The 19,640-nt window shown below is 43.1% G+C and overlaps 1 protein-coding gene across 2 annotated transcripts; it reads left to right on the top strand.

Moving 5' to 3' along the window:
* The first annotated feature begins 2,107 nt into the window (after positions 1-2,107).
* LOC127052153 (CD59 glycoprotein-like) lies at positions 2,108-17,084 on the top strand. 2 transcript variants are annotated; one of them, XM_050955520.1, is made up of 4 exons: positions 2,108-2,112; positions 11,458-11,541; positions 15,669-15,770; positions 16,759-17,084. In XM_050955520.1, the coding sequence occupies exons 2-4, from the start codon at positions 11,472-11,474 to the stop codon at positions 16,953-16,955; spliced, it is 369 nt and encodes a 122-aa protein (XP_050811477.1). In that variant the 5' UTR covers positions 2,108-2,112; positions 11,458-11,471; the 3' UTR covers positions 16,956-17,084. The 2 variants fall into 2 exon arrangements, with proteins under 2 accessions (XP_050811477.1, XP_050811475.1); XM_050955518.1 differs by lacking the exon at positions 2,108-2,112 and adding an exon at positions 2,399-2,632.
* Positions 17,085-19,640: the final 2,556 nt, after the last annotated feature.

The following is a 19,640-nucleotide window of genomic DNA, read 5'->3' as shown; positions in this document are numbered from 1 at the left end:
TTAGACATAATTTGCAGACCCCCAGGTTGAAATCCACTTGGCTAGAGGAAGGAAGCTCTGGGAGAGATAGGATAACCAGATGTTCTGATTTTATAGGTATCAGAGGGGTAGCTGTGTTAATCTGGATCTGTAAAAGCAGCAAAGAATCCTGTGGCACCTTATAGACTAACAGACGTTTTGGAGCAATGAGCTTTTGTGGGTGAATACCCACTTCGTCAGATGCATCTGATGGGAAGTGGGTATTCACCCATGAAAGCTCATGCCCCAAAACGTCTGTTAGTCTATAAGGTGCCACAGGATTCTTTGCTGATTTCATAGGGACAGTCCTGATATTTGGGTTGTTTTCTTGTATAGGTGTCTATGACTCCCTATCCTGATTTTTCACACTTGCTATCTGGTCACCCTGGAGGAGAGGGCTACATTAAAGAAATGGTGTTCAATTTGTTTCCTTTTATGGTGGTGTCTCTGAATTGTCTTGTTCCTGATTCTACGGCCTTGGCACTCTTATACTTTACCACACAGTCTCAAATGACCGCTTGTTTATCTTACAACAATTCTGCCTGTCTTCATTTCAGAGCTCTCTTGTGGTTCTGCATATTTGTTCTCCCACTTTTATTTAGACTTGGCTAGATTTCCTTTTGCAAAAATCTTTACTTCATCTACCTCCATTTCCAAAGGCTCTAGCCCAGTGGATGTCAGCCGGAGTATGTGTACAGTTGGGGGTACACAGAGGTCTTCCAGTGGGTACATCAACTCTCTACATATTTGCCTAGTTTTACAACAGGCTACAAAAAAGCACTAATGAAGTCAGTACAAACTTAAATTTCATAGAGACAAAAGGAGAAAGTATGCAATTTTTCAGTAATAGCATGCTGTGACACTTTTAGGTCTGATTTTGTACGCAAGTAGTTTTTAAATGAGGTGAAACTTGGGGGTACGTAAGACAAATCTGACTCCTGCAAGGGGCTTAGTAGTCAGGAAACAGGTTTCAGAGTGGTAGCCCTTTTAAGTCTGTATCAGCAAAAACAAGGAGGAGTCCTTGCGGCACTTTAGAGACTAACCATTTTATTTGGGCATAAGCTTTTGTGGGCTAAAACCCATTTCATCAGCTTTTAGCCCACAAAAGTTTATGCCCAAATAAATTGGTTAGTCTCTAAAGTGCCACAAGGACTCCTCATTGTTTTTGTAGTGAGGAAAGTTTCCACAACCACTGCTCTAGCCTCACCGTTGTTTTGTTTTTATTATAGCTTTGTCTACTCTCTTAGCTTCTACTTCCACAACAACCACAAGAGTGGGTCTGCTTGAATTATCTCTCTCCCTGTTTCAGAGAGAATGCAAATCCGTTTGATAAATGCTTAAATTTTAAATGATGTTCCTTCTTCACAAACAGGGGCCCTGGAGCAGATATATCCTTTCTTAGTTAAGCAAAAACCAAGGTAATCTAGTCCAAATCTTGTGATCCCTGACAAATGGGGAAGGAATGCATTTTAGCAACTTCCACAGCAGGAATCACACAACTGTTTGCCTCATTGCAGGGTGTGTCTGTCTCCAAAGAGGAAGAGCTTGAGTTCCTTTTCGCTAGCGGAGGAAAAATAGCTGCCTTGTCTTGGCAGCTGGGCCTTATGAGCAAATCACACCCATAAAAGAGAATCTGTGCAAGCAGCTTTGGGGACCGGGATAACAGTAGCGTGCGAAGAAGCTGGCGTTAGTCTAGCCTCCAGCTGCAGAAATTCATGCTCCGCCTCCCCCGCCTTATAGCCCCGCAAATCACTGCCACCGCTCAGCTCTGGGGATTGGCTAGTCTACACTGGCAGCGCTCAAAAAAACCCTCCAGGAGGGGCGGCCGCACTGTTTAGAGGGGCGCTTCACAGCAGCTGAAACGTGCTGCGCTCGGGGGGGTGTTTTTTCATAGCCCCCTGAGAGCGAAAGTTGCCGCCCTGTAGATTGCGGGGGTAGAGAAGCCTCAGACGCCTGCAGTGGATTCGCCCCTCCTAGACCGCGGGGCCAGGAGGAGGGAGACGAGCAGCGGGTGGGGCGGTGTCAGTTCGGCCGGGAGCGGAGACTGTTGGGCTGCTGCGTAGCCCCCGGAAGACCCTGCGGCGGCGGCGGCGGGTGAGCAGGGGCAGGAGGCCCCGGGGCCGCGTAGTGTTTGCAGCGGGGGGCGCAGGACGTGGCTCGCGGGCAGGCGGGGGCTCCTGAATTATAACCGCTTGGGGCAGACCCCGTGTTCCCTCCAGGGCCGTGCGGTGCCCAGTGACCCTCCGTCCGGGCCCTGCGGTGTCAGACACGTAGTGGATGATTTGGGGGAGGGGGGCAGTACCCTGGTCACATCCTCCCCGCTCCCGCCCGCGGGGCACGCGCCTTCTCGGGGTCCCGGGGCGGCTTCTGCAACAGGCCCGTGTTCCCGTGTCGGGTCTGACGGGACAGAAAGGAAACCGCGGGGCCCAGGCCACAGACTTTGTTTTCCCCGCAGTCCTGCCTCACGCGCGGGCTCCGTTAACGGCAGGATTCACGCCCTGCCCGAGGCAGCCCGGCTTTCCAGCTCCCCTTTGTGTCTGGCAATCGCCTGCAACCCCCCGGCAGGGCTGGAGTGGCGCGATCCTTAGATGTAGCATCGGCGGGGAATTCTGCGGTGAGCCGTGACTTGGCACCCAGGGCTGCAGCCTCTCTTGTTCTTTGTCATGGATTTGCTGTAGTTGGCTGCGCTAGGGGTTATCAGACCGTTTCTCTCTCCCCCCGCCCCCTTTTTTCTGCCTCAACAGTAATGTTGCATTAGCAGCCCCGGGCATTGTGCCGCCTAGATATATAGCGGGCACAAAGTCAGCGCTAAACGGATGTGCTAGGCGAGAAGTGCGGCTTGAGAGCGGAAAGTTAGCAGAACGCCTTAATGCATGTCAGGTTACCAAAGTGCAGTGCCGAGAAGTACAGGAAGGTCCCAGTCTGACTTGTACAGGGCATGATTCTTCCACACTTAGAATGCGCTGGAGTTTCTTGCTCTCAGGATAGTCCCATTAAAATTAAAAACAGTCGCTTGAGCAGATCATCTGAATCATGCCCACAGAGACTGAAGTACTGTATATCAGCTCATCCTGCCCACCGTGTATGGAGTTTGAAGAGAGTGACTTTATATTGGCTTAGGATAATGACAAAATAAAAATAAGTCTAATGTTCAGGAAACTTCAGAAGGTGTGTGTTCGCAGAGAAGGATTTGTGTGAAGAGAGAGACAGTTCATACTGATAAGTTTTGTCGAACTGGCCAAAGAACATTAAACCATGGCAGCTGTGAATCCCGTTCAAATCTGAGGCTTCCAAAAACCAAGAGCCTTTTGCTGTTAACTGTCAATTGCTTAAATATGTCTGACTTTCTCATTGCATGTGCCTGGATGTATTGAGTCCTTGTGTGACTCTGTTGATTCAGGGGAGTTCACCGGGGGTGAATTTAGACAGTTGGCTTGTTTTTACTGAACTAGCCCTTCAGAGACTTATGAAATGACACTGGCAGAATTGTTCAATTCCTGTTTCTATTTTGTATTTGGGCTAATGCTGAATGATATTTAGCTGTAACAAAGAAGGATATTAACACCATCTTAACTAAAGTTAGTTGATTCAGAAATTAGCAGCTCCCAACAATTTGCATTTCAAGAACTTTAATGGAGTTAGTTGCAGACCACAGGTATTCATTTTTAATAGAACTTGGTAAAATTTCAGAGGACTGGAAGAAGGCCAGTATTGTGCCAATACTTTGTTTTCCATTTAAAAATAATGCAAGCTAATTACAGGCTGGTAAGTCTTATATTAAGCCCAAGTAAAATAATAGAAGGGCTTATGTCCAACTGTCAATAAGGGATTAGAGGCCAAAAATCTAAGTAATGCCAGTTAGCATGGTTTCATTGAAAATGTCTTATGAAAGAATCACATTTGTTTGACAAAATTGAGTGTGGTTGATAAAGGTAATTGATGTGGTTTACTTGGACTTCTGTAAGGCATTTGACTTATGAGTGACACCAATTTTTAAAAAATAGGGTTACACAAAATTAACATAGCTCTTTTAAAAATCCATTTAAATTGAGCTAACTGATAGCAGACATACAATGTTAGTGCGTTAGAGCCTGCCATCTGGATCATTCAGTAAACTGGGCACAATCGAACATGTTTGAAATACTGCCAAGTGACAAGTCGTACGTTTAGGGATAAAGAATGTAAGCCATACTTAAAGATGGGGGACTATCCCACAAAGCAGTGATACTGTGGGGGGAAAAAACTCTGGAATCATTGTAGATGACTAAGTGACTGTGAGGTCCTGTCCCAATGTGATGCAGTGGCAAAAGGGCTAACAGAGTTCTCTCTTATACATCCAAGGATTATCAAGTAAGAATAGGGAGTTGGGTGAGACCGTTACTGGGTTACTGCATCTAGTTCTGCTCTCCACACTTCAAAAAGAACATTGGAAAAATTAGGGAGATCAGAGAAGAACTAGAAAAATTGAATTTCCGAAGACTCTTATTCTAAGATGTTTTCCAGAACTCAATCTGTTTATCTTATCAAAGAGAAGATTAAGTTTTGACTTTCATAGTCTGCAAGTTTGTACACAAGGAGATGATATGAAGGGGCTCCTTAATTAAGCAGACAAAAAGCCTAACAAAATCCAGTGACAAGAAATCTGAAGTGGAAAAATGTCAGAATGACACAACTTCTTAAACGAGTCATCAACCACTGGAATGAATTACTAAGGAAAGTGATCATTTGCACTCCTTAAATAGAGATATTATAGTTAACTATAGCTGTTATAGTTTAACAAGTTATTGGACTTGACAACAGAGCCAGTAGTTCTCCCACCCAATAGTATGCGAGGACCCAAGTAGTCAGATGGACACCTGTTATCTACCAGGTTGCAGGGGTAACCAAACGATAAAGGTTCGTTTTTGGATGTTTAGAGGGCGAACAGTTGTGGCACAGTGTGCAGGCACTGAGACGTATGGTTTTACCTTAATGGTTTATTAGTGATACAGAAACAATATTGACTAACAACTCTATTTATACAAGGAAACACACAATATACTCATACAAAGAAAGACACAATATACAGTTAACCCAAAAAGAAAATCTTGTTAACTTCCAAAAACAATTAATTACAAAGCATACTTACTAATACAAACCAATGCAAAAACATTATGGCCGGCAGACGCGTAAGCTCCACTGGAACACGAGAGCTGAGAGAGGCTTCGAGGTGATCAGGCTCGGTTAAGGGTGCACTCAGGGTGCAAGTGACTCAGGTGCGTTCTCCTTTCTGCCTGCCAAACTGTGGGCAGGACAGATATACCCAAAGTGATGCCCCACCCCCTCGCCCCCCAAGATCTAGTGAAGAAATCGCTGACAGCTATATGGGGCTTCTCGTCTACCAAATAAGGTAAAATTAACTATAGATAGGGTTTCACCGAAGAGCGGGGGATATTTTGTTGCAAGCTGTTTGCAAAATATCGGTAAAGTATCTGTAAAGTCGCAACAGAGCGGTCAAACTTCAGCCTCAGTCTTTTACTGGAATGGTCAACCCTCAGCCTTTACTGGCAAAGACAAAAACAGGAAACAGCTCGGTGTACGTGCTGGCTTTGCATCTAAGCATGGAGGCCAGGGCAGACATGCAGAAGCAGGCCTGGTGTTACAACAGACAACAGAGCCAGTAGTTCTCCTTTTGCTGCACCACATTCTGGAGCAGTGTACGACAGAACAAGGAGTCTTGATGGCTAGCTGGTGTTGGAAGTGATGGTTCTGCTTCAGCTTTGAGTCCACCACCCCATTTCCCTTTCCTCCAAGCAGGTCAGGAAGAATAAATATCTCCACTACACAAATTACTGGGTAAAATTCTGTAGCTTGTGTTAAGCATTAATGATCACAATAGACCCATCTGACCTTAGAGTGTGAAAAGATGATGGATCCTCTAATGTGACATTATGAAGGCTGAAGTGGTAGAAGTCCAAAGGCTACTGCTGTATAAATGCTTCTGTTCTTAGTATATAAGAACTTGGAGGTCTGCTGACAGGCATTAATATGCTGCAAGTCTTCTTTTTTTTTTTCCTTTTTTTTTCCTTTTTTTTGGTGCCTCACAAAGGACCGAGAAATCAGTAAAATTTGGCTAGTCCCATAGCAACAGAATGATCTGATGTTCATTTCCTAGTTACCTGCTGTATCTATGCCAGTCATCAAATAAAATACATAGGAAGTAAAGCTCCTTAGTAACTATTTATTAACCCCCAAAACATCCCCTGAGTGGTAGAAATTGTCCCCATTTTACAGTAGGGGAAGCTGAGACACAGAAGTTAAGTGATGTTCAAGACACAAGTGTAGGGATTCAGTGTTGAAGGATGGATTGGATTTAGGAGTTCCTGACTCCCATTTTCACGGTTGGACCACTAATCTTTTAACCTCTTGGATCCAAAGCTATTTAGATAGATTAGGGGTGTCACCTTCATTTTTTGGCAGAGGGTTAATGCCATTTTTAATAAGCCTGTGGAGGGATTATAAACACAGTACCAGAGACTAACCCAGGGTTTCTCAAACCGGAGTCACTGCTTGTGTAGGGAAAGCCCCTGGCAGGCTGGGCCGGTGTGTTTACCTGCCCCGTCTGCAGGGACGGCCTATCACAGCTCCCATTAGCTGCGGATTGCTGCTCTGGGCCAATGGGAGCTCATAGACTCTAGGACTGGAAGGGACCTCGAGAGGTCATCGAGTCCAGTCCCCTGCCCTCGTGGCAGGACCAAATACTGTCTAGACCATCCCTGATAGACATTTATCTAACCTACTCTTAAATATCTCCAGAGATGGAGATTCCACAACTTCCCTAGGCAATCTATTCCAGTGTTTAACTACCCTGACAGTTAGGAACTTTTTCCTAATGTCCAACCTAAATCTCCCTTGCTGCAGTGTAAGCCCATTGCTTCTTGTTCTATCAGTGGAGGCTAAGGTGAACAAGTTTTCTCCCTCCTCCTGATGACACCCTTTTAGATACCTGAAAACTGCTATCATGTCCCCTCTCAGTCTTCTCTTTTCCAAACTAAACAAACCCAATTCCTTCAGCCTTCCTTCGTAGGTCATGTTCTCAAGACCTTTAATCATTCTTGTTGCTCTTCTCTGGACCCTCTCCAATTTCTCCACATCTTTCTTGAAATGCGGTGCCCAGAACTGGACACAATACTCCAGTTGAGGCCTAACCAGCGCAGAGTAAAGCGGAAGAATGACTTCTCGTGTCTTGTTTACAACACAGCTGTTAATGTATCCCAGAATCATGTTTGCTTTTTTTGCAGCAGTATCACAATGTTGACTCATATTAAGCTTGTGGTCCACTATGACCCCTAGATCTTTCTGCCATACTCCTTCCTAGACAGTCTCTTCCCATTCTGTATGTGTGAAACTGATTGTTCCTTCCTAAGTGGAGCACTTTGCATTTATCTTTATTGAACTTCATCCTGTTTACCTCAGACCATTTCTCCAATTTGTCCAGATCATTTTGAATTTTGACCCTGTCCTCCAAAGCAGTTGCAATCCCTCCCAGTTTGGTATCGTCCGCAAACTTAATAAGCGTACTTTCTATGCCAACATCTAAATCGTTGATGAAGATATTGAACAGAACCGGTCCCAAAACAGACCCCTGCGGAACCCCACTTGTTATACCTTTCCAGCAGGATTGGGAGCCATTAACAACTACTCTCTGAGTACAGTTATCCAGCCAGTTATGCACCCACCTTATAGTAGCCCCATCGAAATTGTACTTTCCTAGCTTATCTATAAGAATATCATGTGAGACCGTATCAAATGCCTTACTAAAGTCTAGGTATATCACATCCACCGCTTCTCCCTTATCCACAAGGCTCGTTATCCTATCAAAGAACGCTATCAGATTAGTTTGACATGATTTGTTCTTTACAAATCCATGCTGGCTATTCCCTATCACCTTACCACCTTCCAAGTGTTTGCAGATGATTTCTTTGATTACCTGCTCCATTATCTTCCCTGGCACAGAAGTTAAACTAACTGGTCTGTAGTTTCCTGGGTTGTTTTTATTTTCCTTTTTATAGATGGGCACTATATTTGCCCCCTTCCAGTCTTCTGGAATCTCCCCCATCTCCCATGATTTCCCAAAGATAATAGCTAGAGGCTCAGATACTTCTTCCATTAACTCCTTGAGTATTCTAGGATGCATTTCATCAGGCCCTGGTGACTTGCAGGCATCTAACTTTTCTAAGTGATTTTTTACTTGCTCTTTCCTTATTTTCTCTTCTAAACCTACCCTCTTCCCGTAAGCATTCACTATACTAGACATTCCTTCAGACTTCTCAGTGAAGACCGAAACAAAGAAGTCATTAAGCATCTCTGCGATTTCCAAGTCTCCCGTTACTGTTTCCCCCTCCTCATTGAGCAGTGGGCCTACCCTGTCCTTGGTCTTCCTCTTGCTTCTAATGTATTGATAAAAAGTCTTCTTGTTTCCCTTTATTCCCATAGCTAGTTTGAGTTCATTTTGTGCCTTTGCTTTTCTAATCTTGCCTCTGCATTCCTGTGTTATTTGCCTATATTCATCCTTCGTGATCTGACCTAGTTTCCATTTTTTATGAGACGCCTTTTTATTTTGTAGGTCACGCAAGATCTCAAGGGTAAGCCAAGGTGGTCTTTTGCCACATTTTCTATCTTTCCTAACCATCGGAATAACTTGCTTTTGGGCCCTTAATAGCGTCCCTTTGAAAAACTGCCAACTTTCCTCAGTTGTTTTTCCCCTCAGTCTTAATTCCCATGGGACCTTGCCTATCAGCTCTCTGAGCTTACCAAAATCCGCCTTCCTGAAATCCATTGTCTCTATTCTGCTGTACTCCCTTCTACCCTTCCTTAGAATTGCAAATTCTATGATTTCATGATCACTTTCACCCAAGCTTCCTTCTATTTTCAGATTCTCAACAAGTTCCTCCCTATTTGTTAAAATCAAGTCTAGAACAGCTTCCCCCCTTGTAGCTTTTTCCACTGTCTGAAATAAAAAGTTGTCTGCATTGCAGTCCAGGAACTTATTGGATAGTCTGTGCCCCGCAGTGTTATTTTCCCAACATATATCTGGATAGTTGAAGTCCCCCATCACCACCAAATCTTGGGCTTTGGATGATTTTGTTAGTTGTTTGAAAAAAGCCTCATCCACCTCTTCCGCCTGATTAGGTGGCCTGTAGTAGACTCCCAGCACGACATCACCTGTGTTTTTTACCCCTTTTAGCCTAACCCAGAGACTCTCCACACTTCCATCTCCTATGTCCATCTCTGCCTCAGTCCAAGTGTGTATATTTTTAATATATAAGGCAACACCTCCTCCCTTTTTCCCCTGTCTATCCTTCCTGAGCAAACTATACCCATCCACACCAACATTCCAGTCGTGTGTATTATCCCACCAAGTTTCAGTAATGCCAATAATGTCATAGTTGTATGTATTTATTTATTAGCACTTCCAATTCTTCCTGCTTGTTACCCATACTTCTTGCATTTGTATCAAGGCATCTAAGATACTGGTTTGATCTTGCCTCCCAGCTTTGCCCTGACCCTCCTTCCTCTCTGCCATTATAGCCCGTGCTCCCTCCTGTTTCCAACCCATCTCCCAGGTCTTGTTCCCCACTTACCTGTGGGCTTTGCTCACCTGTCCCCGTCAAACCTAGGACTGCTCACCTGTCCCCGTCGAACCTAGCTGCTGGAAGCAGTGCAGGTTGAGGGACTTACTGGCCGCTGTTTCCAGCAGCTCCCATTGGTCTGGAGCAGCGAATTGCGGCCAGTGGGAGCCGTGATCGGCTGGCCCTGCAGACAAGGCAGGTAAACACACTGGCCCAGCCTGCCAGGTGCTTTCCCTACACAAGCAGTGACCCCGGTTTGAAAAACCCTGGGCTATCCTCAGTTCACAGTGGATCTCCCATTGTGCAAGCCTCCCACTGATCTCAAAGATCAAAGGTAGGTGTAACAGGGTGGCATGCCCTTTAAGGGCTGCACGGCCTGGGACTAGCCAACCCTGATTACTGAATAGGCCACACCTGAAATCAAGTACTTCCCTATAAAGAGCAGCAGGAGACTGCAATGAAGGTGAGAAGCTCAGGAAAACTGCGGAGAGTGTAAAAGGCTCCTGCAGGAAACAATCTGACTTCAGAGGAGGGTGGAGGGCAGAACCTGGTGAGCAGGAGACTCCTGTGGGAAAGTCTGACTGGGTTTGCCTGGAGTCAAACAACTCTGATTACTAAGGGAATGCTTCTGAGCAGGAATCACCTGCTTCCCCAGTAAGAGAAGAAGGAAGAAGCCAGGCTCCTGACCCTGCAGAGTTCTCACAGAGTAGGCTGCTGTAGAGAAGCTTGAAACTTTGGGAGTGAGGTGACAGGCCTAGGAGACTGGATGGACTTAAAGTTTATTTTTGAATGTTGGTTAACTTAGTAAAGCAGAACCAAAGAGGGGATGGAAATGGATAAGTGCTTTTTTTCCTTTTCCCCTTAATATACTCAAACACAGAGCACTGCAGACTGACTCAAAGGCCACCAGAGGATGCTTAGGAGGCAGCCAGGCCTCCTACTACAGTAGGATATGGCTCTTGTGTAGTAGTTAACTTTCCAGTTACTGTATTTACTGTTTAATGCCTTCCTGCTGCTCTCCACCCTTTAGGACCACAGCTGTTTCTACTTTCATTATCTTTATTCCTTCTCTATCTTCCTTTCTGTGTCTCTTTTCCCTTCTGCTGCAACTTCTAGTCTCCCCCCTCTGAGCTTTGTGCTACCCGCTTGCACTTCTACCAAAATGATCAGCAGTGACATTCTTTAAATATCAATGTTAACTATCATATTAAGCTTTAGAATTCAGTGAAATAAATGGAGCGGGGAAAACTTGCCATGACAGGCTGGCTGCAGTCTCTGGTAGACTTAAGTGCTTTGGTTTGCACTTGGCTCACATTTTGAATGTTTTCTTCACAGCCTGATGGGTAGAAACTAGGGTGACTAGATAGGAAGTGTGAAAAATCAGGATGGGTGGTGGGAGAGGAATAAGGTCCTGTGTAAGATGCCCTAATATCAAGACAGCCCTATAAAATCAGGACATCTAGTCACCCTAGGAGAAACTAACTTTTTTATTAATGAGAGCTGGGATTCTGTACAATCTGTAATTGTCATGGGTGGGCCACATAATTAGAACAAACATTCAGAACCCTTGACAATACTATCATAGGTATTCATGGGTATACAGCCCACATCACTGTAATATCCAATGCCTCACATACATTACTGAATTTATTCCCCCAGTGAGGTATGGGATCATTATTTCCACTTTGACACTTTGGTCCCCATCTTGAATCTCCAAATCCTATTGCCGTTATAAAGGATGATTTTGTAGTTTTGTGTTTTTTCCCAACATTAAATATTTTGAGCTAATGAATGTAATCCTAACTCATGACTGTGCTCTTGCTTCCAGATATCGGAGGAAACATGAACGGGAACAAAACAAATTGGGTCCTGCTCACTGGCTTCATTATTCTGGCTGTGTTTTGCAGTTCTGGTAGGTATCCTGAAACGTCTACATTAAAAAGCAAATTATGAGCCCAGCATCAGACCCAAGTAGCTGTGCTGATGCTGAGCAAATATGCATGGGAAGGATCCTCTCACCACTTCCTTCAGGTGGCAGAACTGCTTCTGAGAAGCTATTCTGGCCCACTAGCTACAGTAGGTTCAGTGATCCCTTGTGCACAGCCCCTGGGAAGTATACACCTGCCCTTGCTGAACTTAGCCACACCTGGTTTTGCTAGAGTTCTGTGGTGGTCTGCCACTCTGTATCTTTTATGCAGCATGCATTGCATTGGAATCAGCAAACCAATTGCAGCCCAGTGCAATAGCAGAATCCTATTTCAACAATAGAATATAAGATTAAGATAGAATTATGTAAATAGTCATATAATATGACATAAATCAAGGGCAAGAAGACTAAGAGCTTGGGATATGGACTTAGTATAGATGGAATTCCAAGTTCCATAGGATGTGTTTTGACTCTGTCCAGATCAGCATCAAAGGTGCAGGCTATTACACAGATGTCTTAAGCAGGGTGCATGTGGAAATTTATAGAGGATTCCCTGAGACCATCCTAGATGGAATGTTAAGTTCTAATTCTTACTATTTACTTCAGAATTAGGATTTTTAAATAGGTACTTTGCCAGTTATAAACTAAAAAATCTTTTCAGATTTCTCTACCATGAGGGAGAGGTGGGTGGGTGGGACCAAATGTGCACATACACATGCTGGTATGTGTAAAGGGGACGGGGAGAGAATCCCACATCTCCTCCTTTTGCAAGAAGGAAGGGGGAATTTCTCTCTTCCACTTGATCTCCTTCTTTTCATTTTTCCCCCTCTTCTAATTAATTCCTCCCCTGCCCCAGAGAAAAGGGACTTGACAACATGTTAAAGAAAGGGTTATGTCTTGGCCTTTCAAATGAGACTTCAAACTCAAGCAGGTTTGAATAGGGAGCATATCTATACAAATGGAAAAACTTCTGACAGATCTCTTCATGTTGCAAAGAACCAATGCTAGCAGTAACACCTGATATTCATAATTGTACAGTAACAGTATTTATTTAGAAAAGAACAAGAGCGTTTTACACTTAATTAAACTAGTTAATTTTAAAAACTGGAAAAAAATCAGTCTAAAGAGAAGAAACGGCAACCTTGCAAATTACTGCACTACAATCGCCTATTATCCAGACAGCACAATCAGATCTAGAAAAGAATTCCCCATAATTTTGCATACATCACCACACAGGCTGTGGTCATTTCTTTAGCTGTGTTTTAAAATGATCCTTGCAGCATGTCTTGAATGGAGCAAAAGGTAAGAGGGCCCTCACAGGAAATGTCCTTCCACCAACATGTGGTATACAAAAAGGACTCATCTCAGGCACTCTTGCAGATCTCAACTGTATGAAGAGAGACATGGTCTCTCGGATAGGATGTTCTTTAAAATACTTACTGCTTTACAGAGCAATACCAAGATCTTTCACTTCATCTGGACTCCATAATCCACCCATCTGGATCACAAAGTATTGGTTGAATATGCACATGAGAAGACATCTCACTCACCAAGCAAGTTGCCACGTTGTGTTCTTGCTTTTGTTTCTGAATGGCTTTAAGGTGTAGTTGCACGTAATTCAGTCTTGCTTTGATAAAGGCATCCTCTAAACTGGTGAGGTCCATGTTGGAAAGGTAAGGCTGTAGCCTCCTAGCCAGTAAAAAGCCATCTTTACTGCTGCTGAAAGCTGATCATTCAGTGATAACCAGAAATCTAATGAGAATCCAGGTTGGGAACATGTACATCCATTGCATATCACACACATCTCCAGCTGGTGTTACTTTTACCATATCTGGGGCAATGTTGGGAAAGCAATCTAGATGCATTGAGCCTCAGCCAGTTTGTGCTCCTCCATGCCCTATATTTAACTCTACTGTCTGGGTCAAATAAGATAGAAACACAAAGCTGGGTGACATCAGTATGTCGAACACACTGCAATCCATGCTTCTTGCACTTTTTTGTATATAAAGTTGACCAAGAGAGTGCCACATGAGTGTCAAGTCACAGTAGTAATTACCCAACAGTTCCAGCTGAGAACACTCTGAGAGGCTTTGTGTTGCTCAAACAGCAACATCAGATCCACAAGCATGTCATCAATGCCTTGTGATCAGCAGTACTGTAAGCACTTGTTCAATCTGGTATCAGAAAGCTATTTGATCATCATCCATGGCTGAGAGATCCTCCATAAATACAACAAGAGCAGTCTCTGCATCATATCCAAGATGGGACTCAGATTAAAATGTCAAGGAAATCTGAGGCATCTAGATGTGGTAGTGGGACAACTCTCAACTTTTTGATCTTTATTGCAAAGGGAAGACTCTCAATGCACTGTGGCAGTGGTCCAGACTGTTACCTTAAAAAGATGTAATTTTGATAAGACTGTACCAAGGCTTCTAAGTGTGTATCTGGCAGCTTTTCTCTTATTGTAGGAAGCATTGTCAGTTTCCTGCAGCACTGAGCCCAGCACTTCCCCACTGGCCTTTGCCAACCTGGAAGGACCTCATTCTCTTAACCCTCCAGTACCTGAGAGCGCCACTGGCCAAAAAAGTGGTTACTTGACACTTGAGTCCATGGCCTCACAGTATGTTCCAAATAACTTCTTTAGAGTGCAATGACTAGAGGGTGACAGGAACACTGACACTCCATCTTGCACAGGGCAGTTTTGAGAAACATTGTATGAAGACAGGTACATAGACTTAAGATATGTCTGGACTTAAGGTACAGACACTGCACACCCAGGTAGCATGGTTATAAGTAGCAGTGTAGATGGTGATGCACATCTTAGCAACGTAGAGTACTCGACATACGTGAACCGCTACACAGGCTCTCTGCACACCTAAGCAATGCTTCCCATGTCTATACTGTTTTTAGCAGTGTTGTGTCCAGCTGCTTCCCCATCTCTGCTTCATTTGCTGTTCTTGATCCTTCAATGAAGGACTATGGTTGTGACTTCACTGCAGGAAAAGAGGGGCTCCGAGGAAGTGAAGAAATAATGTGGTTGGCAGACATGGAAAATGTGATGTGAAAGGTCTGAATGGATTTATATTGAGTGTGATGTATGAGAGACCTTTCCCTAATACAGAAGTCTCCCCTTTATAGGGCGAGGTCCTGATCTCACTGCAGGGAACAGTTGCCTTTAGCTTCAACAAGAACAAACAAGACATAGTCCATGCCCCAGAGGCTTGCAGTCTTACTTAGGACAACTTGGGAGTAGGGAAGAAAAGGAAGGAAGAGTGTAATAACTTGTATGCAAGTCTTGGTGGCACTGCTGTTTTTATTTCTACACTGGAGCATGCGTTCCAACAGACATGGGCTTGGAATAAAGTCTGAGAACTGAGCATGAAGAAGAGGAGGGTAGAAATAATGTGGGAAAGTGAGGAGTGAAAGCAGTAGGGCTAGGATTAGGATTGATGTCATTGGCAGCAAAGAAGAGATGCAGGGGAACTGAGGACTTGGTAGAACAGGAAGTGAAGGAAGAGACTGGTAAAGTGATGGGATGGTAAGAGGTGGAGTTAATGAGAGCAGAGAAGGGAAAGGCAATAGAGGAGGGGTGAGAGGAGTGGATCTAGGAGAAGGTAAGGGTCAAGAAAGATAAAGGTCTAAGTTTGGTAAAGTGAACAGGTGGGCAGTACTAATGTCACTGGTAAAACAAAGGAGAAAAGGATGATAATGGAATGGAGGCTGCAGGTTCAGGCAGTGTGGAACAGCGGTTACATAATCTGTTTAAATCCAGCTCCAGTTGCTCAGGACCTTGTTGGAGTCAGGTCCCCTGCCAACTGCTAAAACTCAGGCTGTTTGGAGCAGGAAGCAGTAGAGTTATGTAAATCTATTAGGAGCTGAATTTGACTTCAGTGTCAGAATCAGAATCCGAATACTAAAGGATTAGGTGGTTTGACCTAAAAGTTGCAGTACTTAAACCAGATTATCATGAGGTTATGGTTCAGGGATTTAACTGTTTTGACCTAACAATAATCTGGAAAAGTCACACTTGTACATTTGATATTCTGAAATAAGTTTTATTACTTAGTAACTGGCTTCTTTCCTCTCTCTCTCTCTCTCTCTCTCTCTCTCAGGATATATGCTGAAGTGTTACAACTGTCCACTTACTGCTGTGCCATGTAAGACCAATGTTACCTGCCCAAGTGACACTGATTCTTGCCTATGGCTTAAAGTTGGTATGTTTACACTCCTTCCAAATGTGGTAGACTTTGAATATAATTTACTGTATTTATTTTTTCAATTTTAATGATTCTAGGGTAATCAAATAGGAATGTCCATCTGTATGAATGTCCATCTGAAGTACACTCTTACGGAAGTCCTTGTTGACTCTTTAGGTTTTATGTAGGATTGTGTGCATTAATACAGTTTGAACTATTATAACTACGGATGTTCCAACACAACTGTGGGGACATAGTTTTATGGTTTTAAGAGATTCCATTGTGCAGTTAAGCATCCAACAGACTGGTCTGTTGAATGACTGGTGGACATGTGGGAAACTTGTAAAAGGAGGAAATCTCATTGCCAGCTACAAGGCCAGCACTCTCCAGTTCACTGATTTAGGATTGGGGTATAGGTTGCTTCTTTATGCCAAGTGGTACTTGACTGATAAGTACACAAACTTTCATTTTCACTGCAGTCCAATTTGGAAACTGAATTGTAGGCTTCTGCTCTGCCTGCCAGCATTTCTCTTGCTTTGCATTCCAGCTAGAGATGAGTGCAAACCAGCATTCCAGGAACTAGGACCTAAATTTCATAGCTAATCCCATTTGGCCAGGTTGGGCACTGGAAGGCCATCTCTGCCCTGTGCTGGTCTTATAATATGTAAGAGCCGCTTGCCTGCAGATTGCAGTGCTTGGGATGAGGGATGAGAGATGAGCCAGAGCCACAAAACTCTATCTTTTTGTGTGTGTGGTGTCTGTTATGACCATCTATTGATATGAGTCCACCTGTGAAATTCAGATTCTTATAAGTAGTTCTGATTTGAATTCATCTCTACCTGCTATATCCCAAACGGCTCACAAGAGCATTCTGTTATAACAAACAATGCAGGGAAATCCCTCTGAATATCTAATGTATTTTTGAATACCCTTGTAAAACAGTTTTCTCTCTACAGCGAAGCTAGTAATTTTTGCATAACTTCTTACCTTTTTTTTTTTTTTAAAGGTGAAAGCACGCTCTCTGGTTGCTATAAATATTCCAACTGCGACATGAACCAAATTAAAGAGAAATACAAGGTTGACAACTTCAATTTCAAATGTTGCCAAAAAGATCTGTGTAACAGGAGTCAAACCACAATGATTAGTACAGCAGTCTTCAGCATTGCTACCATGATGACCATGATCTGGATACTCTGCTTTTAAGATGGAAGGGGAAAAAAGATAATTTTTTTCTTATATACCTACTGATTTATAAATCGTACATATAAACATGCTGTCTATTGTATACAATTTTTGTGCCTGAACAGTGGTTTGAGAAAGCAGACTTAGAAACCCCCCGCCCTTTTTTTTTTTTTTGGTAAAAGCTGTATGTTAAAAATATAGGGAAAGTACATCTGCAGTGGTCGATAATTAAACTTCCATCAAGAATCTGCAGTTATGTGTTAGCTGGAGTAAATTCTTTCCCTTGTTTACAGTGAGTTTCATATCTCTGACCTGATTTAAGTTTGTCCTCTGCACTCAAGTTGTGGCAATGTTACATAGCCTTCCAAAGGTATAAGCAATTTTTTAAAGTCAGACTATTGTTTGTGAAAGTGTTAGGAGTTGTCTTGCCCCAGCAGCTTTTCCTTTATTTTCTTATGTAATTGTTTCTGCTTGAAAATGTTTAACAAATGCACCTAATTCCCCATATAAGTGTTATACAAAAAAGCAACCATGACCTGATACCTGCCAAAATTGTATTATGGGTACTGCTTTGTGGCTAATGCATTGCATGCTTATACATGAAATGACACTTGACAGTCTGGTTTGTTTTTTGTGTGTGAAGTGTAGTGACTCAGACTGGGGTGATATGTGCAGTCCTTCTCTCATTCCTGGAGAACTTCTGTAGTAGCTACTCCTCTTCCTCCTTTCTTAGAAGTAATGTAAATAAACTGAGGGGCATGTTCCTACTTCCTTAGAGAAGGGATAAAGTGAATTACCATTGTCACTTTTTTTTTTAATTTAATCATTGAGATCTTTAATCTGCAGTAGCTAGAATCTCTAGTGCTGAGCACGACACTTTATCTTGGTGACAGTCTTTGGAAGGACTGTACAGGCACCATGCTTTTCCTTACTGAGGGCAAGTTTTGTTTTGTTTTTCCTTCAAAATGATTTCTCTACTTACAGAATAGTTTAACTGCAGTGATCATTCACCCTCAGCAGTAATGTGAGATGATAATAAAATATGAGCTGTGGCTGGTTTATTTACCCAAATGTGAGAATTGTAGTGCACTGTAGAAATCTCAAGACATTCACAAGCATCTCCTATCAAGGAAGGGATCTTTCTCAGCCCAAGGTAGTACATGGGCAGCTGCACACTTGGCTTCTCATCACTACTACAGTCTGCTACACCTTGCATCCCTATCCACAAGGGTAGATTTTTAGCATGTAGTCATTCACAGACCTAATGACTGCAGCTATAGTGCTTTTCTGCTCCCTGTCGTGGGTAGCGATCACCTGAGTAGCTTCTTTTATCCACCAGAAGCAGGGTGTTTCCCCAGTCTGCTAGGCCTCCTGTTTCATTTCATTCATAAAGAGCTCTTGCTATAATGAAAGGCATCATTTCAATCAAAAGCAATTTTCGGGTGTATTAACAGAGGCATACTGTGATAGTACCCCTCCTCCTATTCATTTCAGTAGGGTCTCATATATTTACCCCAAGCTGCTGGAGGAATTAGCTGAATAAATCTTGCCCCTCCCCCCCCCCCCCCCGGCACTATTTGCAAATTCATGTATAGCAAGAGAGGTCCTGGGCATGTTAACCCTTCTCCATCTTTAAAATGAGGAAAAAGGAAGAATAGGTGAACTATAGCCCCCTCACTTAGATCTCAGTAGCTGAGAAGCTACTGGACCAATGTATAAAGCATTCAATTTGCAGATACTTGGAGGATGAAGGGGTGACTACTGGTAGCCAGCCATTTACTAAGAACAAATCATGCCAAACCAGTTTGATTTCATTCTTTGGCAGAGTAACTGGTTTAGTGGGTAGGGGGCATGACAGACATAATATACCTCGAATTTAGCAAGGCTTTTGACATAGTCCTATGTCACATTCTGATAAGTAAGCTGAAGAAACGTGGCATTAGTGGAACTACCATTAAATGGGATACATAATTAGTTATGTAGGAATAGAGAGCATACTGATCATTGCAGATGACACAAAGCTGAGGGTGGTGGTTTGCAAACACTTTGGAGGATAAAGCTAAAATTCAAAGGGAGCTTGATAAATTGGGGAACTGAGCTATCCACAACAAAATGAAATTCAGTGAAGACAAATATAAGGTGCTACATCAAATGCTCTTTAATGTTTTTAATGACAAATACTCCTGGGAATTGTGAGATTTTTAACTTCTCAGATATAAATTGGAGGACAAACACTACCAATAAAAGGGCTGTTTTAGATTTGGTACTGGTGAGTATTGAGGAACTCAGAGAAGAACTGGCTGTAGAGAACAACCATGCTTTGGGTGATCATGAATTAATTCAATTTAAATGGAAGGATAAACAAAAATAGATCTGCAACAAGGGTCCTTGATTTCAAAAAGAGCTAACTTTTTAATAAATAAAGGGAATTAGGGAAGTGGACTGGACCGAAGAACTCAAGATCTCAATGTGGAGGCTTGGAATTACTATGTCAAAGTTGCAGAAGCTATCTGAAGCCTTCATCCCAAGCAATGGGAAAAATTCATAGGGAAGGGTTGCAGATCAAGCTGGATGAGTAAGCATCTCAAACAGGTGATTAAATAAAAGCAGAAACCCTACAAAGAATGGAAGATGGGAGGGATCAGAAAGGAAAGCTACATCTTGGAGGTCAGAAAGTGTAGGGATAAAGTGAGACCTGCCAAAAGC

Source organism: Gopherus flavomarginatus, chromosome 5 (assembly GCF_025201925.1).
Source record: "Gopherus flavomarginatus isolate rGopFla2 chromosome 5, rGopFla2.mat.asm, whole genome shotgun sequence".
Taxonomy (NCBI): Eukaryota; Metazoa; Chordata; order Testudines; family Testudinidae; genus Gopherus; species Gopherus flavomarginatus.
This window is presented reverse-complemented; position numbering and strand designations above follow the sequence as displayed.

What these genes read in the sequence shown, in the direction of transcription:
- LOC127052153 (XM_050955520.1), top strand. Translation starts at nt 11,472, where the DNA reads ATGAACGGGAACAAAACAAATTGGGTCCTGCTCACTGGCTTCATTATT. An exon ending in GGCTGTGTTTTGCAGTTCTG is followed by an intron (nt 11,542 to 15,668) that starts GTAGGTATCCTG and finishes TCTCTCTCTCAG; the next exon opens with GATATATGCTGAAGTGTTAC. An exon ending in TTGCCTATGGCTTAAAGTTG is followed by an intron (nt 15,771 to 16,758) that starts GTATGTTTACAC and finishes TTTTTTTTAAAG; the next exon opens with GTGAAAGCACGCTCTCTGGT.